Source organism: Podarcis pityusensis (genome assembly GCF_964106645.2).
Source record: "Podarcis pityusensis genome assembly, chromosome: 10".
Classification (NCBI taxonomy): domain Eukaryota; kingdom Metazoa; phylum Chordata; class Lepidosauria; order Squamata; family Lacertidae; genus Podarcis; species Podarcis pityusensis.
This window is the reverse complement of record NC_138035.1, coordinates 30230763-30250072: the sequence shown is the minus strand read 5'-3', so window position 1 is coordinate 30250072 and position 19310 is coordinate 30230763. Positions and strand designations below refer to the sequence as shown.

General features: G+C 42.3%; 3 protein-coding genes across 5 annotated transcripts in view; 1 reads left to right on the top strand and 2 right to left on the bottom strand.

The window, feature by feature from the left end:
• Nucleotides 1–330: 330 nt before the first annotated feature.
• On the bottom strand, nucleotides 331–6820 carry POLR2F (RNA polymerase II, I and III subunit F). The gene is made up of 5 exons (XM_080971866.1): nucleotides 6658–6820; nucleotides 4862–4931; nucleotides 4314–4444; nucleotides 1730–1801; nucleotides 331–506 (listed from the first exon to the last, which is right to left on the bottom strand). The coding sequence occupies exons 1-5, from the start codon at nucleotides 6675–6677 to the stop codon at nucleotides 416–418; spliced, it is 384 nt and encodes a 127-aa protein (XP_080827992.1). The 5' UTR covers nucleotides 6678–6820; the 3' UTR covers nucleotides 331–415.
• A 22-nt stretch (nucleotides 6821–6842) lies between these two features.
• LOC308457696 (UPF0193 protein EVG1) lies at nucleotides 6843–15273 on the top strand. Of its 2 annotated transcripts, XM_080971822.1 has the most exons (8): nucleotides 6878–7011; nucleotides 7587–7700; nucleotides 8647–8760; nucleotides 10427–10489; nucleotides 11085–11270; nucleotides 12112–12243; nucleotides 13839–13939; nucleotides 14190–15273. In XM_080971822.1, the coding sequence occupies exons 3-8, from the start codon at nucleotides 8655–8657 to the stop codon at nucleotides 14310–14312; spliced, it is 711 nt and encodes a 236-aa protein (XP_080827948.1). In that variant the 5' UTR covers nucleotides 6878–7011; nucleotides 7587–7700; nucleotides 8647–8654; the 3' UTR covers nucleotides 14313–15273. The 2 variants fall into 2 exon arrangements, with proteins under 2 accessions (XP_080827947.1, XP_080827948.1); XM_080971821.1 differs by lacking the exon at nucleotides 7587–7700 and having other exon boundaries at nucleotides 6843–7011.
• Nucleotides 15274–15405: 132 nt separating this feature from the next.
• Nucleotides 15406–19310, bottom strand: part of MICALL1 (MICAL like 1) — a 36437-nt gene continuing 32532 nt past the window's right edge. For both annotated transcript variants that reach the window (XM_080971676.1, XM_080971677.1), the window contains exons 15-16: nucleotides 18824–18870; nucleotides 15406–17246 (exon numbers count right to left, since the gene is read on the bottom strand). In XM_080971676.1, coding sequence (XP_080827802.1) covers nucleotides 17125–17246; nucleotides 18824–18870 — 169 coding nt within the window. In that variant the 3' untranslated portion in view covers nucleotides 15406–17124. The remainder of the gene's footprint in view (nucleotides 17247–18823; nucleotides 18871–19310) is intronic.

The following is a 19310-nucleotide window of genomic DNA, read 5'->3' as shown; positions in this document are numbered from 1 at the left end:
GAAAGGTCTCCTCTACTACAGGCCCCTGGAAAAGGGTGTGGGTTGGGCAGGGGGGAGGGTGTCTCTCAATTGCCTTAGAGGGCACCTGGCAGCCTGGCAGCTGCACAATCACTTTAAAAAACACTTAAATATACAACATGGCAGTCAGAAACAAGTACATGAGAGTCTGTTCTTGTGGTCCTCAACTAGTTTGCTGATGTAGTATTTCAAAGCTCAAATCTAGCAATAGGCCAAGTAGCCTAGAAGCTCCAGAAAAACAGAAAGGAAAAAAGGATACTACGACCTCTTCACGGAATTAAGTTGTAAGAGGAACAAGTAAGCAACTAAACATTTATAGTGGGGTTTTAGTATTTATTTACACAAAAATAAAAACATCTGCAGTCAAAGTGAAGTCAGAGCACAGAAGGATAGCTGATCAGTCTGTGATAATTAGCTCATCCACACCCCAATCTTCATAGCTTCCATCTGGCAGATACCGGCGGATTATTATGGGAATCTTCCGGGCTCTGCAGGGAGGAAAGAAAAGTATATAGAAGAAGGCACTTTGGCCACATCATGGAGTTTCGCATCCAAGGGCACTTTGGTAGGGTAAGATCACACAAAATGTTTACAAAAACTTCTGACATTAAGTGATGAGTTCCCCCACAGCTCAGCAGGAAATGGTTTGATTTAGTAATACTGAATCCCAATCAATGGATCATCCCCGCCCCGCCCCGCCCCCCCGAGGTGAAGAAACAATTGAATAAAGATCCTGCTGGGATGACACAAATATCTGACACATGTTGACCTATCTATAACACATCTGTCTAGCAGAATCTAAAGAGCTCACACACCTCATCAACCACTGAAAACGGCCCCACCTTTGAGTGGAATACAATGGCTGTAAAAAAGCATTTGGAAAAGTGAACATTTCAGGACTGAAAGGAAAGAAACTCAAATCCAGATTAATCTAAGTACGACTTTTTAGGTCAACAATGTAATTAGCCAGCTTGGAATTTGTCCAGGACATCAGGCTTATAATCTTGCAGCACATGAACAGTAAAAAAAACCCCACATGAAAATCTTTAAAAATCACAAGAATTCATTACATAGCCGTGTCCAGAATGGCGTAACTGGTGCCCCTCATCATGACTCCTTCCACACAGCTCAAACATGCATTAAAACAAGCTTACAACAAAACAAGCTTACATACTTTTAATGTTTGGACTATTCAAACTTGTTTCCACGAAGTTATACAGACACAGATGTACAGATGCTAAATTATATGGAAAACAAGAGCCAAATCTCTAGACTCTTATGGAGAAAACCGAGCTATAAATGAAATATATAAAAGTCTAGCACAGATGCGAGGAAAGGTTGATTGATTTGTCATACTTTTTCTCATCACTTCTGTAATGTGTGAAGCTGAAGTTATGAATCTCACTTGCATTATAGCAGGAGCACAAGTCGCCAGCACTTCTTTCACAACTCCTACGTAATTTATGAAGTGGCACTATGGCTTTCAAGCTAATGAAGGTTCTACTGCACTTTTAATAAGAAAATGAATTTTCCATTTAAACTCCATATCAATACCAGCCTTGTCTGTAATCTACGTGTGAATGAAATGACAGCAAATATTAAGAGATGGGATGAAGCCCTCTTCTTCACATTGCTTTATATCAACTTTCCTCTTTCAGGGCTGAGCATTCTACAACAAATCACGCACACATGGTTAAAATCTCCAACTTACTTGAGTTCTTTCATTGCAATCAGTAACGGGTCTGTCTCTCCTTCTAGCTCTACCATCACTGGGGCACACATGCTGGGAGGAGGGGAAACAATTCCAAAATCATTACAGCAATAGGGATATACTGTGTGGCAGTAGCAACTCTATTCTCAGTTCAGAGTGGGCAGTGAATTCCATCTTGCATCATATTTTTTATTTAACCTGTGTTTTTATCCTTCTACTGTTAGCTTTTTGACCTAGTTTCATGATTTCTGCTTGCTGCTATTTTAACTGAGGTCACTTAATACCACTTGCTTTATTTGTTTGAGATGTTTTGATTGTGTTTTTTAAATTTTCTATTGTAGTTTTTAAATTGAAAGCCACCTTAGGGGCCCTTTTGTGGGCAAAAAGGCAGAATAGAAATATTTGAAATAAATAAAGCAAACAGAGAGTATAATTGTCAGACACACACATTATTCTGACAGGCGCCAGCAAACATGTCTCAGCTGGCTTATCAAAGCAACTGCGCTATGTGGGACTCCTATTAACTTCAGGGAGAAAAGCAGTCCAGGGATCTTTTGTATCTACAAACTACATTTATTTTTGCCCTTTCAATGTTGTGGAAAGATACTGTTAGGCTCAGCTCAGGAGTACTGTATTGCATTACACTGATTCCATGTGCTTCCCTGAAGCCCTAAACAGAAGATATTGCCTAACACTGGACATCACTTCACTTTCAGTGACCAGTTAATCCTGAGCAGAGAAGGGCTGCTTTTCACTTCCAGATTTTACAGAATGCCAAGCAGGGAAAATCTCCATCTTCTGCAAGACATCAGGTATCTCAAGTAACAACAAACACAGGTGGAGCAAGGTACTTTCAGTACCTCACCCTAAAGCTTCCCTTTCTCTTTGCCCAGTAGACTGGAGTAGATGTAGTAATTTTGGTGCCTAGATAGATATCCCACCTCCTGCCCTTCATACCTTCCCTTGTGTGAACAGTGATGTTATTATGTGCTAATATAAGTAGCATCAATGTACTAGAAAAAATTGTTTTACCAGGAAACTTAAGAGACTCGGACCACACATCATTTATTCAGAACATACAAAATGTCTAGACCAGGCACCCCCAAACTCAGCCCTCCAGATGTTTTGGGACTGCAACTCCCATTATCCCTAGCTAACAAGACCAGTGGTCAAGGATGATGGGAACTGTAGTCCCAAAACATCTGGCAGGCCGAGTTTGGGGATGCCTGGTCTAGGCAATACACCTTAAATTCAAGACAGTTTTTATTTTAACAATTATGGATGCAAATTAGCTTTCTAAAAATTCTGGTTTGCACATGAATAATATTGCTTGGAAATACTGGTCTTTTTATGAAATAACCTGTATATTATTATAACCAAAACATGCACTAAGCCAATGCTGCATTCACATCTAATATTAAACCTGGATGAGAATTTGAAGAAACATTCTCAGCAAAATAACTATGCATGCTACACTGATCTAGCTCCTACAGGCCTATATTCTGTATTCATGGCATATTAAGTTATGCAGCAACAGGTATTAACTCAGAGATACAGAATGGGAACCTCTTTAAGAAGAAGAAAACACTTTTCTCCTTGACTAAGCTTACTTATCAATGTAAAGAAGACTGTGCATCATATACATTCACTGAAAAATGAAATGTATTTACTAACTACAAGAACATAAAATATGAAGAGAAAAAATGAAATATTATGTACCATTTTGTTATATAATTAGTATGTAAGCTGATAAGTTTGTTTTTCCCTTTCATTTCCACTATTTTAAGTATAAACATTTTTTTTAATTGAGTTGATGCTTAAATTATTTTAAGTTTTAACCTTTTCAGGTTTTTTGTTGTTTATAATGCATTTATTGTTTGCTTGTTTGTGGACCCATAATAAAAAAGACCACCACCCCCCTTATCTTAGATACTTTAAAGCACATCTCCATAACAGCACTCTAGAAAAATGAGATACCTACATTTTATGACAATATAACGGACTGGAATTATATGAAAACCTAGAACCAGAGTAAAAGGTGAATTTTCACATCCTCATATGAAAAGCTTTCAGTGGGTGGCAGATTATATGCAACCTGTTCTTTGTCACCCCTTATGCACAGCTTACTTCTTTTGGTGATCCACTGCATGTGTAGTTGACACACATGTGGCCCCTCAAGACCAGAGTTTTGTGTGGGTGTATTCTGCAACATGTCACTGTCACAATAACCGTGTGTTACTGGCCCATCCACACATCATTCCTCTTCATTAGTTGTTCTGAAATGCTTCCCAAATGTTATTTTATTATTGCTTTCTGGAGGGGCACTGTTGCACAATGGGGCAAAAGAAGGGGGCAGAAAATTATAGAAAAAGCCTAAAACCTTCTGGGATTTGGCTAAAACACCTAACTTGCTTTATAGCACAGGGGTATTATCCTTGGTTGGAACGCCAAATCTTCTGAGGGGGAGAGGACTGAGATAAGAACTAGGTGTAGATCTAAACAGAAGTAACTTTAAACACATGAAATAAGTTCTACCAATTTTCATTGACGAATATCCATATTCCTGGACCAAAATCATACTTACGCTATCTGGAGGGCACGTGTACCAAGAACTCTGGCACGCTCATATTTGGTCATATAAGGAGTGGTGATTCGCTTCTGGTTTGCCTGCTGGCGTTCTCCAGAGGGGAGGATTTCTACATTTTCCTGACCCTCCTGTAACACAAATATAAGGAATTATAACCATATTCACAGAGTTATATGTGTATTAGTTGTTAGAGCCACTTGAGATCAAATTCAAATCTACAGAGAAGATTTCAATAAAATATTTTAAAATAAAGGTCTGAAAGAGGAAAACCATTAGAGAGAAGTATTTATTTGATTAACACAGAAGACTAAGTTTTACCATTTCAAAAAAAAAAAAGAAAGGCTATGAGATATGTTCACCTTAATAGATTAGAACTTGTTCCCTAATCTTTTTCTATTGTTCTCATCACATGAGTTTTGGAGGAGTTGTTGACGTTAGACATAGGAACCGTGCAGGTACAGGTTACAGACACAGATACAAGAAGTGCAGGTAAATGTTGGGATGTTTACATAGGCTATAGGACATCATATACTGAAGTCACTTACCTCCTCAGCATTTTCCAGATCATCCAGTCCTTCATCTTCCTCCACATCATCAAAATCATCTCCATCAAAACTGGAGGAAGAAATGTATCAAAGGCTTATATAAAATTTCAGAGCTCAAATCTTACTACATCACTGTCTTCAAATACTCTCTTAATTGTTTTCATAATAGCCACTAAATACTCAAATAACTTTTTGTGGAATTGGCTAGTTACTGTATCTTGCTTAAACTTTACTAACAGCAAGATTCCCTTTGCAAAATCATCAACAAAATATGTTCAACTCATCTCCTTTGCCAAGGCTTCCAAGATTGGAGAACTGAAACCTGCCATCACAGCTCTCGTACATCTTCCAAGAATCTCCAAATCCCAGCATGAATCTTTTGCATATCGCAGAAGACTTGGGGAAAGGTTGGTGGCAACATGCAGTAGTGGCTAGTCAAAGTTTGTGGGCCACTAGTCCTGCTTCAAGGCCTAATGTGACTCACTGGATTCCTTCCAACTTTAAGACACTTTGGACCAGTTCAAAATACTATACATAATATGAGGTGAGAAACTTATGAGCATGGCTGCCATGACATGAGATACATAGCATGTACCTCTATGTAAACAATGCACCTTATTCTCACAATCCTTTCCATTGCATTGAGTGGAAGGTTTGGAAGCTAATAGTCAAATTAATTTATGAGAGTTTGAACTGACTGCTTGGCTTATGTTTCAGCTTGGCAACTAGTTTAAAGAGCGACCACAGACAAATCACAGCCTTTCAGTTTTTTTCACCTTAATACAGTATAAGAAAAAGGGAAAGAAAAGAACCCAACCACCACCTACCAAAATCTGGATTCAAGCACAAGACTGCTCTCCCCTCCATGGACATAGCCAAAGGGGGCAGGGGGGGCAGCTGCCCCCCCCCCCGATCAAGTAAAACAATAGAAATACAGTGGTACCTCGGGTTAAGCACTTAATTCGTTCTGGAGGTCCATTCTTAACCTGAAACTGTTCTTAACCTGAAGCACCACTTTAGCTAATGGGGCCTCCCGCTGCTGCCATGCCGCCAGAGCACGATTTCTGTTCTCATCCTGAAGCAAAGTTCTTAACCCGAGGTACTATTTCTGGGTTAGCGGAATCTGTAACCTGAAGCGTATGTAACCTGAAGCATATGTAACCCGAGGTACCACTGTACGTAACTAATTGACCAATCACATCACTTCTGCCCTCTCCCCTAACAAAAGTCCTCCCCCCCAAAAAATCCCATGCTCCCCTCCTGTAGTTCTACAAACTGGTATTCAAAGAGATTACTGGTGCCAACTGTGGCAGCAGGGCATAGCCACTGTGGCCAATAGTCACTGGCAATATTTGGTCGATCCTCTTCTAAAATCATCGAACTTTTGTGGCCATCACCACCACAAAACTGTTGGTCAGCCATGAAGCTCACTGGTTGAGTTTTGGCCAGTCCCTCTCTCTCCACCTAACCTACCTCACAGGGTTGTTGTGTGGATAGAATGTGTATAGGAATAACCAGGTAGGCTTCCCTGAGTTCCCTGGAGGGAGGACGTAATAAGAATAATGTCAATAATGGCATTAGTTGGTCTTAAAGGTGCTACTGGAAGGATTTTTTTTATTTTGACTATGGCAGACCAACACGGCTACCTATCTGTAACTGTGTCAATAATGGCGTTTAATATTTGGGAATCCAGCGGCACAGCACAAAATAAGCGCCCTGCGTAAATACCACCGCTGCTGCCTACAGAAACCCCAGCGACCCACCCCCATCCCTTTCCCCTCACGAGGGTCCCTTACTTATCCTCGTTGTCAGACATGCTGAGGCTTTTCCGGGTTCGGCGCGACCTCTCGCGATACCAGAGGCTCCGACGAGAAGCGAGGCGCCCAGCACGAGGGAGCCAAGAAACGCCAAACGGCACCCCGGCCGCCGCGCACAAGCCTCGCAAACGTTCTACCGGCAACGATTTTGCTAGGCGCAAGTCCTTCCGGGTCGCAACTGACGTCACCGGAAGTGGACGCCGGAGGCGGTTGCTATGGCGACGGAAGCCGCCAGCTCGGGCAAGAGGAGGAGGAGGACGTCAGGGATTCGTCTTACCCTTACAAATGAAGGGAACAATTAAGATCCTATGAGGGAACTTTTTTCTTTTAAAGGTAAAAGGGTGGAATTGGGGCGTCCACGGTATATGTAAGGCGGAAGAAGACTGTCCCTCCGTTGTTTGCGAGGCAACAAGCTGCTCCGTGGCATCACGAGCGATGCCAAAATGCCCCCTAGAACCAGTCGGGAATAAGAAATGCGCGCGGATTGTTGTAGCAACATGCACGAGGGGCTGTGTGTTCCCTTATGGGATTGCTGCTTTGTTTGTATTTTATTGTTTATGAAACGTGTTCTTATCTTGTATTTTTATACCGGGAACTGCCCTGAGATCTACGGATGAAGGGCGGTATACAAATTTAATAAAATAAAATAATAGAGATATCATTTTTGTCTTTAAATTGGTCTTGTGAGAAATTCTGGCTGAGTGCCTCCCCCCCCCCGCCCCAAAGCACCACAACTGTAGTTTAGCCATCACTGAGCTGTAGTTCCAGCACCATTAACAAACTACAGTTCCCAGTATTTTTTGTGGGGGGGGGGGTAGGCATGTCGGCTTTAAATATATGGTGTGTATACAGCCTCAGCATGAGAAACTCATATGTTGCAATAATACCTGAAATATTTGGCTTCCTAGAATCATAGAGCTGGAGAGACCAAAGAATCCGCTAGTTCAGCCCTCCATCACATGACAGATGACCATCCTGCTTAAAAACCTCCAATGAAAGAGAGTTCACCGCTTTCTGAGGGAGTTCATTCCACTGTTGAACAGCTCTTACTGTCATAATGTTCTTCCTGATGTTTAGTCGGAATCAGCGTTCGAAACTCCCATTGTTCTAGGCGCTTTGTATTCTTATTAAAAAGTGTGTCTAGACACTCCATTGTGGTGCCCCTAGGTTTAAGGTGCCATTTAGCTCCTAGCTTTCATATCTCATTTTGTAACACTGGTCAGAATATCTGTTCTTGTAACTTGAATCTATTGGCTTGAGTCCTACCCTCCAGAGCAGGAGAAAACAAGTTTTCTCAATCTGTGTGACAACCCTTTAGATCTTACTTGGTACTAAGCCCCACTGAAGTCTGAAGGGCTGATTTCTGAGTTATTATGTGTTTTTATTCATAAGAGAGGCATATAATAAATTAATCAATATTTAAAATAGCATCTCAAACACAGTTCTAAAAAAAAACCCCAGAACTGTAACAGCATCAGCTGCTTTTTGTAATTTGCCTCCTGTCCACCCAAACCAAAAGCCATTTGAAAGAGCCAAAGATTTGCAGCTTTTCAGGTCTGATATCATTATTCAGGATGAGAGCAAATGCTGTAAAAAATCTGCTTCTACCAACTGAGGTTCCCATCCCCTTCAATGATGGAATGCAAAGGGTTTTCAAGGTTAAAACCAGCACCATGAATATGGACTGGAAGCACATTAGCAACCAGTACCCAGTAAATATGCATAGGACTGGACTGCATATAAGGCAATCAAATCCTGAATTCATTTAAACCATTACCTGTAACTTCTCAAAGTATAATTTTCACTCCCCATCTTTTTTTCAGTAGTACCTGACAGCACAGTGAAAGGGTAAAATTTGTTGATGTTGACCAATGTTTATTTGAAAAAGTATATTTGGTGTTGGAATATGTCTTAGAGCTGTAGTTCTAACCAATGCAGAAAATGCATTTCCCTACCTTTCTTTTAAAGGTGCTGCAATGGCTGCCCGAGAAAGGACCACACCTGCTGTGGCAAAAGGCTCTGGATTCTGGCATGTTCCCATTGTAACTGAATATAGCCAGGAAACACAGAAACTGTTGAAAGGTAATTAAGGCTGTTAAGCAGATATTAGAACAAGACTGAGCTTTCGTAGACCTTGCCCAGCAACTCTGTACCCTGCTTCATGCACCAGATCATTTGGCCATGCTGCCCTGTATAATCTTCTGTGTGAATGCATTCCCACGCACATAGGTCCTTGAGATTGTAGATCCACATTCACTATCACAGTCTGCAGTCCATCTAGCACTCATCGCCCCTCTTTTGCGGCCTGTCTACACCTCGGGCAACAGCAAGTGCAGATACAGCAAAGTCTCTGCAGTTACATGAACACTGAAAGGTGCTTTCTACCAGGTCAGATCATTGAGTCATCTCAGTCAGTATTGTCTGCAAAGATTGTATGCCGGGTGAGAATCTGGGGCTCTCCAGATGTTACTGAACTCCCACCATTCCTGTTTATTGTCAATGCTGGTTGGGCCTGATGGGAATTGGAGCCCAACAGCATCTAGAGGGCCACAGATGCCCCACCACTGCTCTATGCTGACTGGCAACTGCTCTGCAGGGTTTCAGGCAGGAGTCTTACCCAGACTGCTTGGACAAACAAGGGGCTGACATCATGCATACTACCACCGTGCTACAGGTTTTCTTTGAGCCAATAATAATAATAATAATTTATTATTTATACCCTGCCCATCTGACTGGGTTTCCCCAGCCACTCTGGGCGGCTTCCAACAAAGATTAAAAATACAATCCACATGGCATGAGTTTTATTGTATAAGTGCAAGAAAATGGACTTGCATTTCAGAGTTATCTAATTTGTGGGCTTCTCACACTTCTGATTTAGCCCTCTTTATCCAAGTCTACACTTAAGAGCACAAGCCAAAGAAAATATATTACGTCATAATACAAATAATTTTTAATGGTGTTGAAAGTGCAAATCGGGATTATAAAGTAAAGGCCTAGTTTCAGAACCAATTTCATAAATGATGACTACAGAAACAAACCTACATCAAGTCCCTTCTTTGCCTAGCATGTGCCAGGAAGGATTTCCACACCTGCCATGATGTAGTGGAAGCAGCTTTTGGCACACTACCATAAGCTGCCCAAGCTCCCAACGCATGGGGACAAGTGCATGTGTCCCATATGCCATGCTCTGCAGTTAGCTCCATGTCGGCAAAGATTGGGTTTCTCTCACTGCTGCTGTCCACTGAAGTTTTAATGGAAACAGATTCTAAACTGATCTGCAATTTTGTGTTATATAAAAAAAAAAGCTTCTGTATAATGGCCTTTCTAAATAATACTTTTTAAAATGAAAGATCCAGTACAAACTCATAAAAGTGTCTCTTTCCTTTGGATTTCTGTGGTTCAGAAGGTATTTAAATATTTGTATTCTTTTTCAGAAATATGGGGAAAATCAATTATTCCATTTGGGGGTCTCTTGAAAAGTTCAAATAGTCATCACCATTTCACCCAAGAATTCCACTTATTGAGATCAGTGGGAGCTGATGGCGAATCACACATTTGAAGATTTAAGTAGTTATTTTGCTGTATATACTTTAACCCCCCCCCCAAAAAAAACACACGTTACCTAAGATCTTTTAAGAATCTGTAGGACCATTGCTCTTCCTGTTTATGTTAAAACTAATCCTGTGAAGGTGATGATGTCCTAGGAATTTTCAGGCCATGATATTTACAGATAGCTTCTGTTTTTCAGTGATGATGCAAGAATCCAAACTTACCAACTTCCAGCAACGTCATCTCACAAACTGCATAAAGCGTGAGTTATGTCTAATTTCAGCCTTGCCGTTACACTTAGCATTGCTGCTGAGTTGTTGGTTGTTACTAGTCCAAATACGGTTTAGTCACATTCATGTTATCCATGTACAAACAAACAAATCATCCCTTTGGAAAGGAAATTAGCATTGACTCAAGCAGCTAAACAGAATGTAAGTGGAAATGAGTCATGGATGATTCCCTAACAGATACTAGTTCTATCCAGTAGGGACATAATAAAGGCTGTTTTATTGTTCTGGTCACTGTATATACTGTAAAACTAGATTTGTAAAACTAGATTTGGGTAGTTTTTATTAAAAGCTGAGAATCAAAAGATTCTGAACGTTAAATGTCATCTACCATGCTGCACCATGCATTTGCAGCCAAACCAATTGCCAGAGCCACTGCTGAGAGGTTGTGAGTAGAGCACTGTGCATCTGCTTGGCTGTGTTAGGCCTTTGGTTCAAATCTGAGCTCTTGAAATGCTTGGTTTTTACCAGGTATACCTTTGAAGCCTCAGGGTTACAGTCACTTGCTTCTGTCAGTAAGTCACAAGATCTACTTCCTTGATCTTCTGCTCTTGGTCTTTCCTTCCTTAGGAGGTGACTCCCTTCCTGATAAATGCAGCCCAACATCCAGCAAGGAACCAGAGCTTTCCAAGCCTGTCTCACCACCAAAGGCTTTTTTGTCCATCAGTCCATATGGAAGACCTCGTCTCCGGCCTGCTGAGATGTGCCGGGCAGGCGATGCATACATCCGGGAGCAATTCAGGCCCCAGGCCACCCGTAAGGAAGCAAATGATAACATTCCCAGGGGACTAATTTTGAAATGGGAGTTAAGTAACCCTGACAACATTTTGCATTTATGTAGCACTTCAGAATGTAAAATGGATTTAGCGCTCTTCACAACAGCCCTGTCAGGTCAGCATTAACAGTCCTTCCATGTGCAATGGGTGGGTGTGTTTGTGCTGAAGCGGATGGATAAGTGACTTGCCTAGGGCCACCAATAAGTTTATGGTTAAGGGCAGGATTTGAACTGGGAAATTCCTGGCTTCCAGCTCCTAGCCACTGCAGTGCAGTAGCTCACAAGTTTTCTTTGCAGTAACGTTTATGAAAGTTCCTGTTTGTGAAAGCTCAGCAGAATTTTTAGACCACACACTGAAATTTTCCAGGTGTTAAACCAGTTTTCACACCTTTCCTCTGAAAAGCTTAATAGAATCTAGTTTCCATTACTAAGGCTACAAGCCTTATGCATGTTTACCTGGGAGCAAGCCCTGTTGAACATAGTGGGACTTACTGCCAAGTAAATATGAATAGGATTGTGTTGCAACCTCTGCCCTCCTCTTACCAGTTTTGGTGCCTGCCATACCTTGCTGTGTTCAGGTTGTTTCATATTACCATTGCTGATTGATTTGTGTCAGAACTTCTACCCAAAATATTTGTCATTTTCATGATGCATGGCCTCTGCAGCCTACAGTCTGTGGTGCCTGATTTTGATAAGTCTCCTATGCAGACACCTTTGTAGGAACTCTGAATATCTAGCACAGAAACTGCCTGAAGAGCTTGCAATAGAAGAAAGCACTTCTCCCACATGTTGTACATCATCTGCTTGCTTTGGCATTTGTAGGAGACCTGGAGAAGGAGAAGGAAAGACTCCAAAACATTTTTGCAACAGGAAAGGACAAAGTTGAAAAAAAGCCGAAGAAAGAGCCAGTCAAGGTAGAAGAGAAGGTCCCAGAACCAGACCGGTTTGAAGAATGTATGTACAATGGATTGCCTCGGTTGAAAGCAGTGATCTGATGCTCTATGTATGGTAGGGAGGCTGCTCTCCCATACTGAAGCATAGGAACTGGTCAGAGGAAAGTAAGGGTTGTATTCTTGGGTTCAGGGAGAGCCCTAAGTAAAGAAATCTCCCTTATTGTGTCTTGTCAAAGAAGGTTACCTCACTAAGTAGGAACTATAGAGTGCAGGACAAATTCCACCCTATAAACATGGTCAGTAGTGCCCTCTGTTCCCCGTGATGGCACTACAGCAGTCTGATACAAGATTAATACATATTTAAGATGGGTATAATGAGTTACAAGGGCTAGTTTCGTGTCTGAGCACATACAGTGCAGACCTGACTCAGTAAAGCTGTCCAAATATACAAGCAGACTAGGCAGGCAGCCTAGTTTTCCTAGTTAAATGAACTCCTGCCACAATAGAAACAGCACACGTATTGTGGGCTTGTGTCCTCTGTGTAAAGTGAATTCACACTGCAGACTCCCATTAGTTTAGGAGCCCCAGAGGTGCATCCTATTTGCATGGGAACGCCTTCACAGTGCCAGTGACAGCTGGGGCATCAAAAACCTTGAGTTGAGCTCATTCTGAAAAGCATCTGCCAATGGTGTAGGGGAATATTCTCATATTTGATTTGGAAAACATGCTGAGTAGGTGATATATATACATGCAAGTTGGGAAAGCTATGCCTATTTTCCTCCGCATTCAAATATGTTGATTGGTGGTGATCAGGCAAAAGTCATTTCATAAACAGGGCTGTACACTGCTCTGATGATTGGTGAGAGGATGGTATAAAATTAAATACTTTTATAAATAAAAATAAAAGGAAACAAAATGTTATTTTAAATTTTTAGAACAGTATGTTTACAATATTTGTAATTGTATACCATTTTTTTAGTAATTGTTTTATACCATTTTTTAATAGGATTGTATTTTTAATGTATATTAAGGCACCCCTGTGTGGTGTATCAAAACTAGAAGGGCAGAATATTAATGCTCTGATGAAAGATTCCTGCTGGATCAGCGTAAGGGCCATCCAATCTAATGTTCTGGCAAGCAACTGCTGGCTTGTACTTGTTGCCCTCCAACCACAGCAAATAGAACTTATATGCTCAGCTCCTCTGAATTTGGAGTTCCCATTTAGTTATTATAGCTCAGCCTTCGCCAAGTGAGTAGTCCAAAACATCTGGAGGGCACCACACCCATCTTCCCTGGCCCTTGAGCCATGCTGCCTGGGGTTGATGTATATTGGACGCCAGCAAGTTGATATCCATAAATTTGCTCTGACCGCCACTTTTATATTGCAAGCAAATTCGATAAATTAATTAGGCACTGTGGGAAGACTTCCTTTTCATACACGTAAATAAACCAATTCAGTCATCAAGCTTTCTTTCCGAGAGAGCAATGGTCCTTTCCAAGTTTAAAGAGCATACTAAAAATGAATACAATATGTGTAGTAATTAGGAAATTGGATGAGTCATAGTTCCGGGAGTACTTATGTGTTCCTGCCTTCAGGCTCCGTCATTCCATTGTTTCATTTTCTCTCTCCCCCCCCCCCCCCAATAAAATACTCAGTGGTTAATGAAGTTCAAGATAGAAAGAGGTTTCTGGAAGAAATGGAGGCCCTGGGACAAGGCAAATTGTACCGAGGGATCATCCTCACTGAAATATCACAGGTATGTGGCCTCTTCTGGTTTGGACATTCTGTCATGTATAGTACTGAGCGTTACTGTTCTAGTCTGATAACTGGCCATAATGTATTTTGAGAAGGTGGGGAAAGATTGACCGCCAGGTATATGAAAGACATGAAGAGCCTTAAAAAAAATGCTACAGGTGTGGGAGTAAATCTCTGACACTTGTTGCATGTAATTTTGTGATGAAAGTGTCTGGAATACTCACTGCCTCCCCTTCCCCTGCTTTTTGCAGAAGGTTCGAGAGATGGAGATCATCGACAAACAGAGAAGTGCAGAACTGAAAGAGGCGATGGCTAAATCCTTCAATATAGGCAACAAACCTGACCCTGATTGCACAAGTCAAGAAGACCAGTAGTCCTTTCCCACTCCAGAACATGATTATTGTACAAGGGTGCCAGAACTAGACTTTCCACAAGAGTTTCAGAAATGGCTCTTAGCCCATAAGTGGCAAATGGAAGTTTCCGTGCCCCCAGGGGCTTTGTTTTTGCAGGAACTCAAAACATTCTATTTTCATAGCCTTTAACAGCAAGAGGCCTTTTCGAGGGTGTGGTTTAAAAGTAGCCATAGGATTAATGCCTGGCTACAGTAAAAGGCATGAATGGGCATTTCCTCTTTAAACAGACCAGCAAGGGGTAGAACTTCCACACACCTATCTAGTCTCAATGTGAAACATAACAGTATGCAGTTTTCTAGAAGGTTGTGCTTCTGCTTCTTAAAATCACAACAGCCTATTATAGGAAGTGTTTTGGTCAAAAGCTTCTGTCTAAACTCATATCCTTTACTTTTCACACGTTTTCCTGTGAAAGCTGAAAGTCTCTTACAATCTTGTGTACAATTATACCTGACAAATAATGTTGCCTGCTGCTTCAGAGCTAGTAAGAACACTGTGAGGACTTGTTTTTAATTTTATGTCTACCTCAATGAGATTGGGAGCATGTAGGAACATGTCAGGACCAACCTAGATATAACAGAGGGCACCCATGTTTGTTTAGTCACAGGCCTACCCCATTCATGACTAAAGCTGGGGCCAAGGAGGACTGATCTCTTATTTGCTTTAACTCACTGTGCTCTGTCACTTGAAACATTTTCTGGCTGTTTAGCTCATGGTTGGTATTGGAACCCGGGCAAATGCCTGAAGTGACAAGAGTGGAAAGAGGTAAATTGGGGAGAGAGGAGGCAACCAGCTCCCCTTACCTCTTATTGTAAAAAGAACACCCACTCCAGTTTAGTTGTGGGGCAGAAGTGTGAATACAAAATACAGCTGCCCCCTCAAGGCTAGTTTACCCCTCATATACTCTTCTCAGATTATTATTATTTTTAAAAACAAGACTGGTATGAAATATATACCTGAGACTTCTCTGTTTTATATGCCCTGGGACTACCTTTATAAGAGAGGGTCTGTTTTGTTTCTACTGTGATTCAAAACGGAGAAATAAACACCAACACTGTTGCTAAATACAATAGTTTTATTTCATTTGTTTGTTCCCTGCATGTAAGTGGAGATTGTGGTTAATACAGTGTAATTCTGTCCATCAGGGCTAGGGGGATTTGTGATGGGAGCGTCTCTGGTGGCATTTTGTAACAGTTTCGTTTTAGAGGGGAATGTTGTGCTCTGGAATCAAACCCCAGGGTGGCCTTTCTGTGGAGAGCAGGATTCAGCAGGAGGTTGTCACCCACTTGTGGGGACTGATAACAAGGCCCCAAACCAGCGCTGGCAACACTGATGAACTCAGATCCCCTTCTGGGACAGCGTAGGCTGAGCATCATAGCCAGGGACTGGCCAAACATTCCATCATATTTGGATAAGGCAGCACAGCAATTTGCTCTGGGCTGGTAGTCTACTCTGCTAACAAGAACCCAAGACTAACAGCTGACTAACCAACACCTACAATACTATCAGTGTTTAACTCAGACCAAACAAACATCTCAATAAATAGCTCCTCCACTCGGAGGAGAAGGCAGAAAGGAAAGTGGGAAGGCCCCTTCCCTCCCAGCACACACGCAAACACACACACACACACGCAAACAAATAAAAACAAAGCTGGAAGGGAGAGGTGGAAATTCAAGCTAAGGAAGCAGTATAGAAAGGAGCCCTCTTGCACTCTTAGGAAAGTATATACATGTCAAGCCGAGGGGGGAGCAGCTGGAATCCCTCCCAAATGGGCTAAGGGTAGCACTGGTGAGCAAGGCAAAAAGGAAACCTTGTTGGCATCGAGTACAGCATGAGATCTTATGCCCTCACAGTGGAGGGGAACGTTGGACACTTTCCCAGCCCACTGTGTCCCTTGAAGAGCACCATGGATGAAATTTAGCAGCAGCAACCAAGAGGGTGAAAAGGCCCAGTGAGTGTCCGATTCAGACCTTACCAAGTACATGAAAATCCAATCCCGTTAAGCTTTCCTCCCTGCATTGCTAAAAACGGTTTCCAAGAGACTCGGCATTTGCAGCACATTGGCAGCAGGCGAGAAATAGGCCACTGGTTAGGCTCTTGGCTGTTTCTATCCGCCCTTATGGCATGGAAGCGTTTCCCATGATACTCAGTTTAACAGTTTTAAGCCAAAACAAAAAAATAACCGTGCTCCAAAAGCCCAAAACCTTTCCAAATGACCCAAGTGGGATTTCTGACTAGCAGGTTAATGAGAAAAGGGATTTGGAGCAGGGGAGAGGAGTCCCCGTCCCTGGACTACTATGGAAAGTCTCCTCCTCCCCGAAGGAGAGGGGTACGAGGCACATGTGACTATCACAGTTGAGAGACGGGAGGGGGACAATTAGTGCAAGTTTCCCACAGACACCCAAATTCTGCACTGCTCAGAACCAGTAATAAGAAGTACACACGTACAATCGAGGAAGCCTAAAGCTATTTCACTTTCCCACCCCTACCCAGAAGCCGAAGAGACAAGTAGCTTCCTCCTCCAGTCTGTCCCTCCAACTATTTCAGTGCTGACTAGGCTTACCCCACCTCTCTCCCCTTTTACTAGGCAAAGGAGCTTCTGTTGATGGAAGCTGACGGAATTTCTCCGAGGGAAGCCAGCTTTGGTGTATGGCGAGGCACAGCATTGGTGGTGGCGGGAGGGCAGGGAAGGGGCAGGAGGCAGAAGCCCCATTTGCCAGGTGGCCGGCCAAACAGGACCGATTTTGTCCCTCCCCGCTTCTGGCTGCCTCCTGCTTTAGCTTTTCTCCTTGGGCGACTTGCTCTTTGACTCATGTTTGTTCCCAAGCAGTTTCAACACTTTCATGGGCTTGAATTTCCCTCTCTTCTTGCTTTCAGCTTCGGTCTCCTTATGAAATTCTGGAGAAAGGAGGGAGGGGGAGAGAGAAAGTACAGTGATCACTTTCTGTGGAATGCACTTGGGGTTGGGCAAGGGAGGAAGGTAAAAAACTGTTTTCAGCTGAGTCAGACAGGCGCTCAGCACTGGCAGCAGCTCTCCAGGGTTTCAGACAGGAGACGCCAACACTGTTTGGAGACGCCAGGGACTGAACCTGGGCTAAAGCCCTCCCATATATATCAGGATCTTCATGCAACAAAGCCTACCCTGGCAAATGCTTGTAACATCATGGATGCTACAGTTCTATACTAAAATTAGATTCAGTAACCAGAAAATCCAAATGCCTCAAGGGATTACATTAGCTAAATTAGCATAAATCTGCTTATTTGCATGCTTCATACAACAGGCCAATTGTCAAGTCAGGACAAGCATTGTTTACAGAATCTGGAATTATTATTCTGCAAGGAATTGAGAAAGGAGGATCATCACCTGTGGAAAAATGCAAAAAGGGAGGAATAGCAACCACTAAATAGATTTGTGACCCTTGCTGTTTGCCAAAACAAATAGGCACCTAAAGGGTGTATTAGATGACTGTATTAGATACAGTCTCAAGCTGGAATTATCCCTGGGTGTTCAGGGGTTGATCCCAAAGCTGTGTATATCCTGCCATTCTGCAGGAGTCCAGAAAAAACCCGTAATGTTTTCTTAAGTCACTGAATTTGGTTTCCTGATTAAAAGAAAAAAGAAACCAGGAGGACAGAAAAAGGTTTCTAGCCTTTTTGGATGTGAAGAAAAGGCTTGAAAATGCAGAGTTAAAATCTCAGAAGCCATAAAGGAGACTGAATTTCCTATGTTTGGGGGCAGGGCTTTCAGTGCCTTGCATAGTTTATTGCCCTGCCCTGTGGCTAGCAAAACCAGACTAAATTAGCAAATTAGCAAAAACAAGCATGCATCCATGAAAGAATTTCCATGGCTTTCATTCTTCCTCTAAAATAGCTGCTGCAGAAGGGAAGGGAAAACTTAGATTCCCTTTGCCCCCCAGGCAACTATTAAGAGGGAAGGATTCAGATTTAGGTGCAATGTCTCAGAGCTTCCTCCTTCTGTATTGCAACTGCTTCCAAGATGAAGAACAAGACCTGGGCTATAGGGATTATGTGCTGCCCTGTGCTGGGAGCGATATTCCCCAACAACAGAGGAAACATGCATGCACCACCCATGGCCAAAGGCAGTTTGGGGAGAAAGCAGAGGAGCATTTGACATCCTTTCCGTCCCAAATCCCCCCCACCTTGGCTTCCTGCCCCTACTGCATCTGCAAGCAGAAGGCTACTTTCCTGAGTGATCAGCAGGATTACAAAAAAAAAAAGAAAAATTATGCAAATTTACTTAATTTTGCATTTAAGTCATACAATTCAGCTTTCCTTGGAGCAGAATTCAAATTGCTTGGGTGCATACTTTTAGTGTGTTCAGTATGGAAAGGACACATAAGCACATTGTGTCCTGGTTAACAGTCGTTTTAACTATCTAAATGAAAGGTGGGTTAGAAATATTTTAATAAAGAATATTCCAGGAACCAATGCCTTAACTCCTGGACCTCTCTTACCTTTCTTTTTAATCATGGCTTCCAGCATTTTGTCCTCTTCTTCTTCCCTGGTAAAACAAGGAGAAGGAATAGTAAGATTCGGTCTTTGCCAGAACAGTTGAAGTGAAGCTTCTAAAAAGATGTCATTATGCCATAGAACACAAGAAGCTGCTCTTCTCCCAATCCTGCCCAGCCAATAGTTTCTATGCTGGGGGATAGGGCTCTATGGCCCTCCCCTAGAAGCTTTTGGGCTCCAACTCCCATCAGTCCCAGCCACCATGGCCAATGGTCAGGGATGATGGGAGCTGTAGTCCAGAAACAACTGACAGGCCACAGGTTCACCATCCTTGGCCCAAGTTGGAAAGCCATTCTTTCAGATCCCAAATGCACCACATCTTTGGGCAAGCTCCTAGCACCTGCTCCCTTGGACAAAGCTCTTGTGTCTTGTCTAGGGAAGATGTTCACTATAAAAATGGCATTTGGGGCCATGCAACTACAGCCATCTTTA

Coding starts and splice junctions, on each gene's coding strand:
- LOC308457696 (XM_080971821.1), top strand. CDS start 6,987: ATGAGGGAACTTTTTTCTTTTAAAG. Junction 8,761..10,426: donor AACACAGAAACTGTTGAAAG/GTAATTAAGGCT, acceptor TCTGTTTTTCAG/TGATGATGCAAGAATCCAAA. Junction 10,490..11,084: donor TCTCACAAACTGCATAAAGC/GTGAGTTATGTC, acceptor TTCCTTCCTTAG/GAGGTGACTCCCTTCCTGAT.
- POLR2F (XM_080971866.1), bottom strand. CDS start 6,677: ATGTCTGACAACGAGGATAA. Junction 4,932..6,657: donor ATGTCTGACAACGAGGATAA/GTAAGGGACCCT, acceptor TTCTTCCTCCAG/TTTTGATGGAGATGATTTTG. Junction 507..1,729: donor ATTGCAATGAAAGAACTCAA/GTAAGTTGGAGA, acceptor TCCTCCCTGCAG/AGCCCGGAAGATTCCCATAA.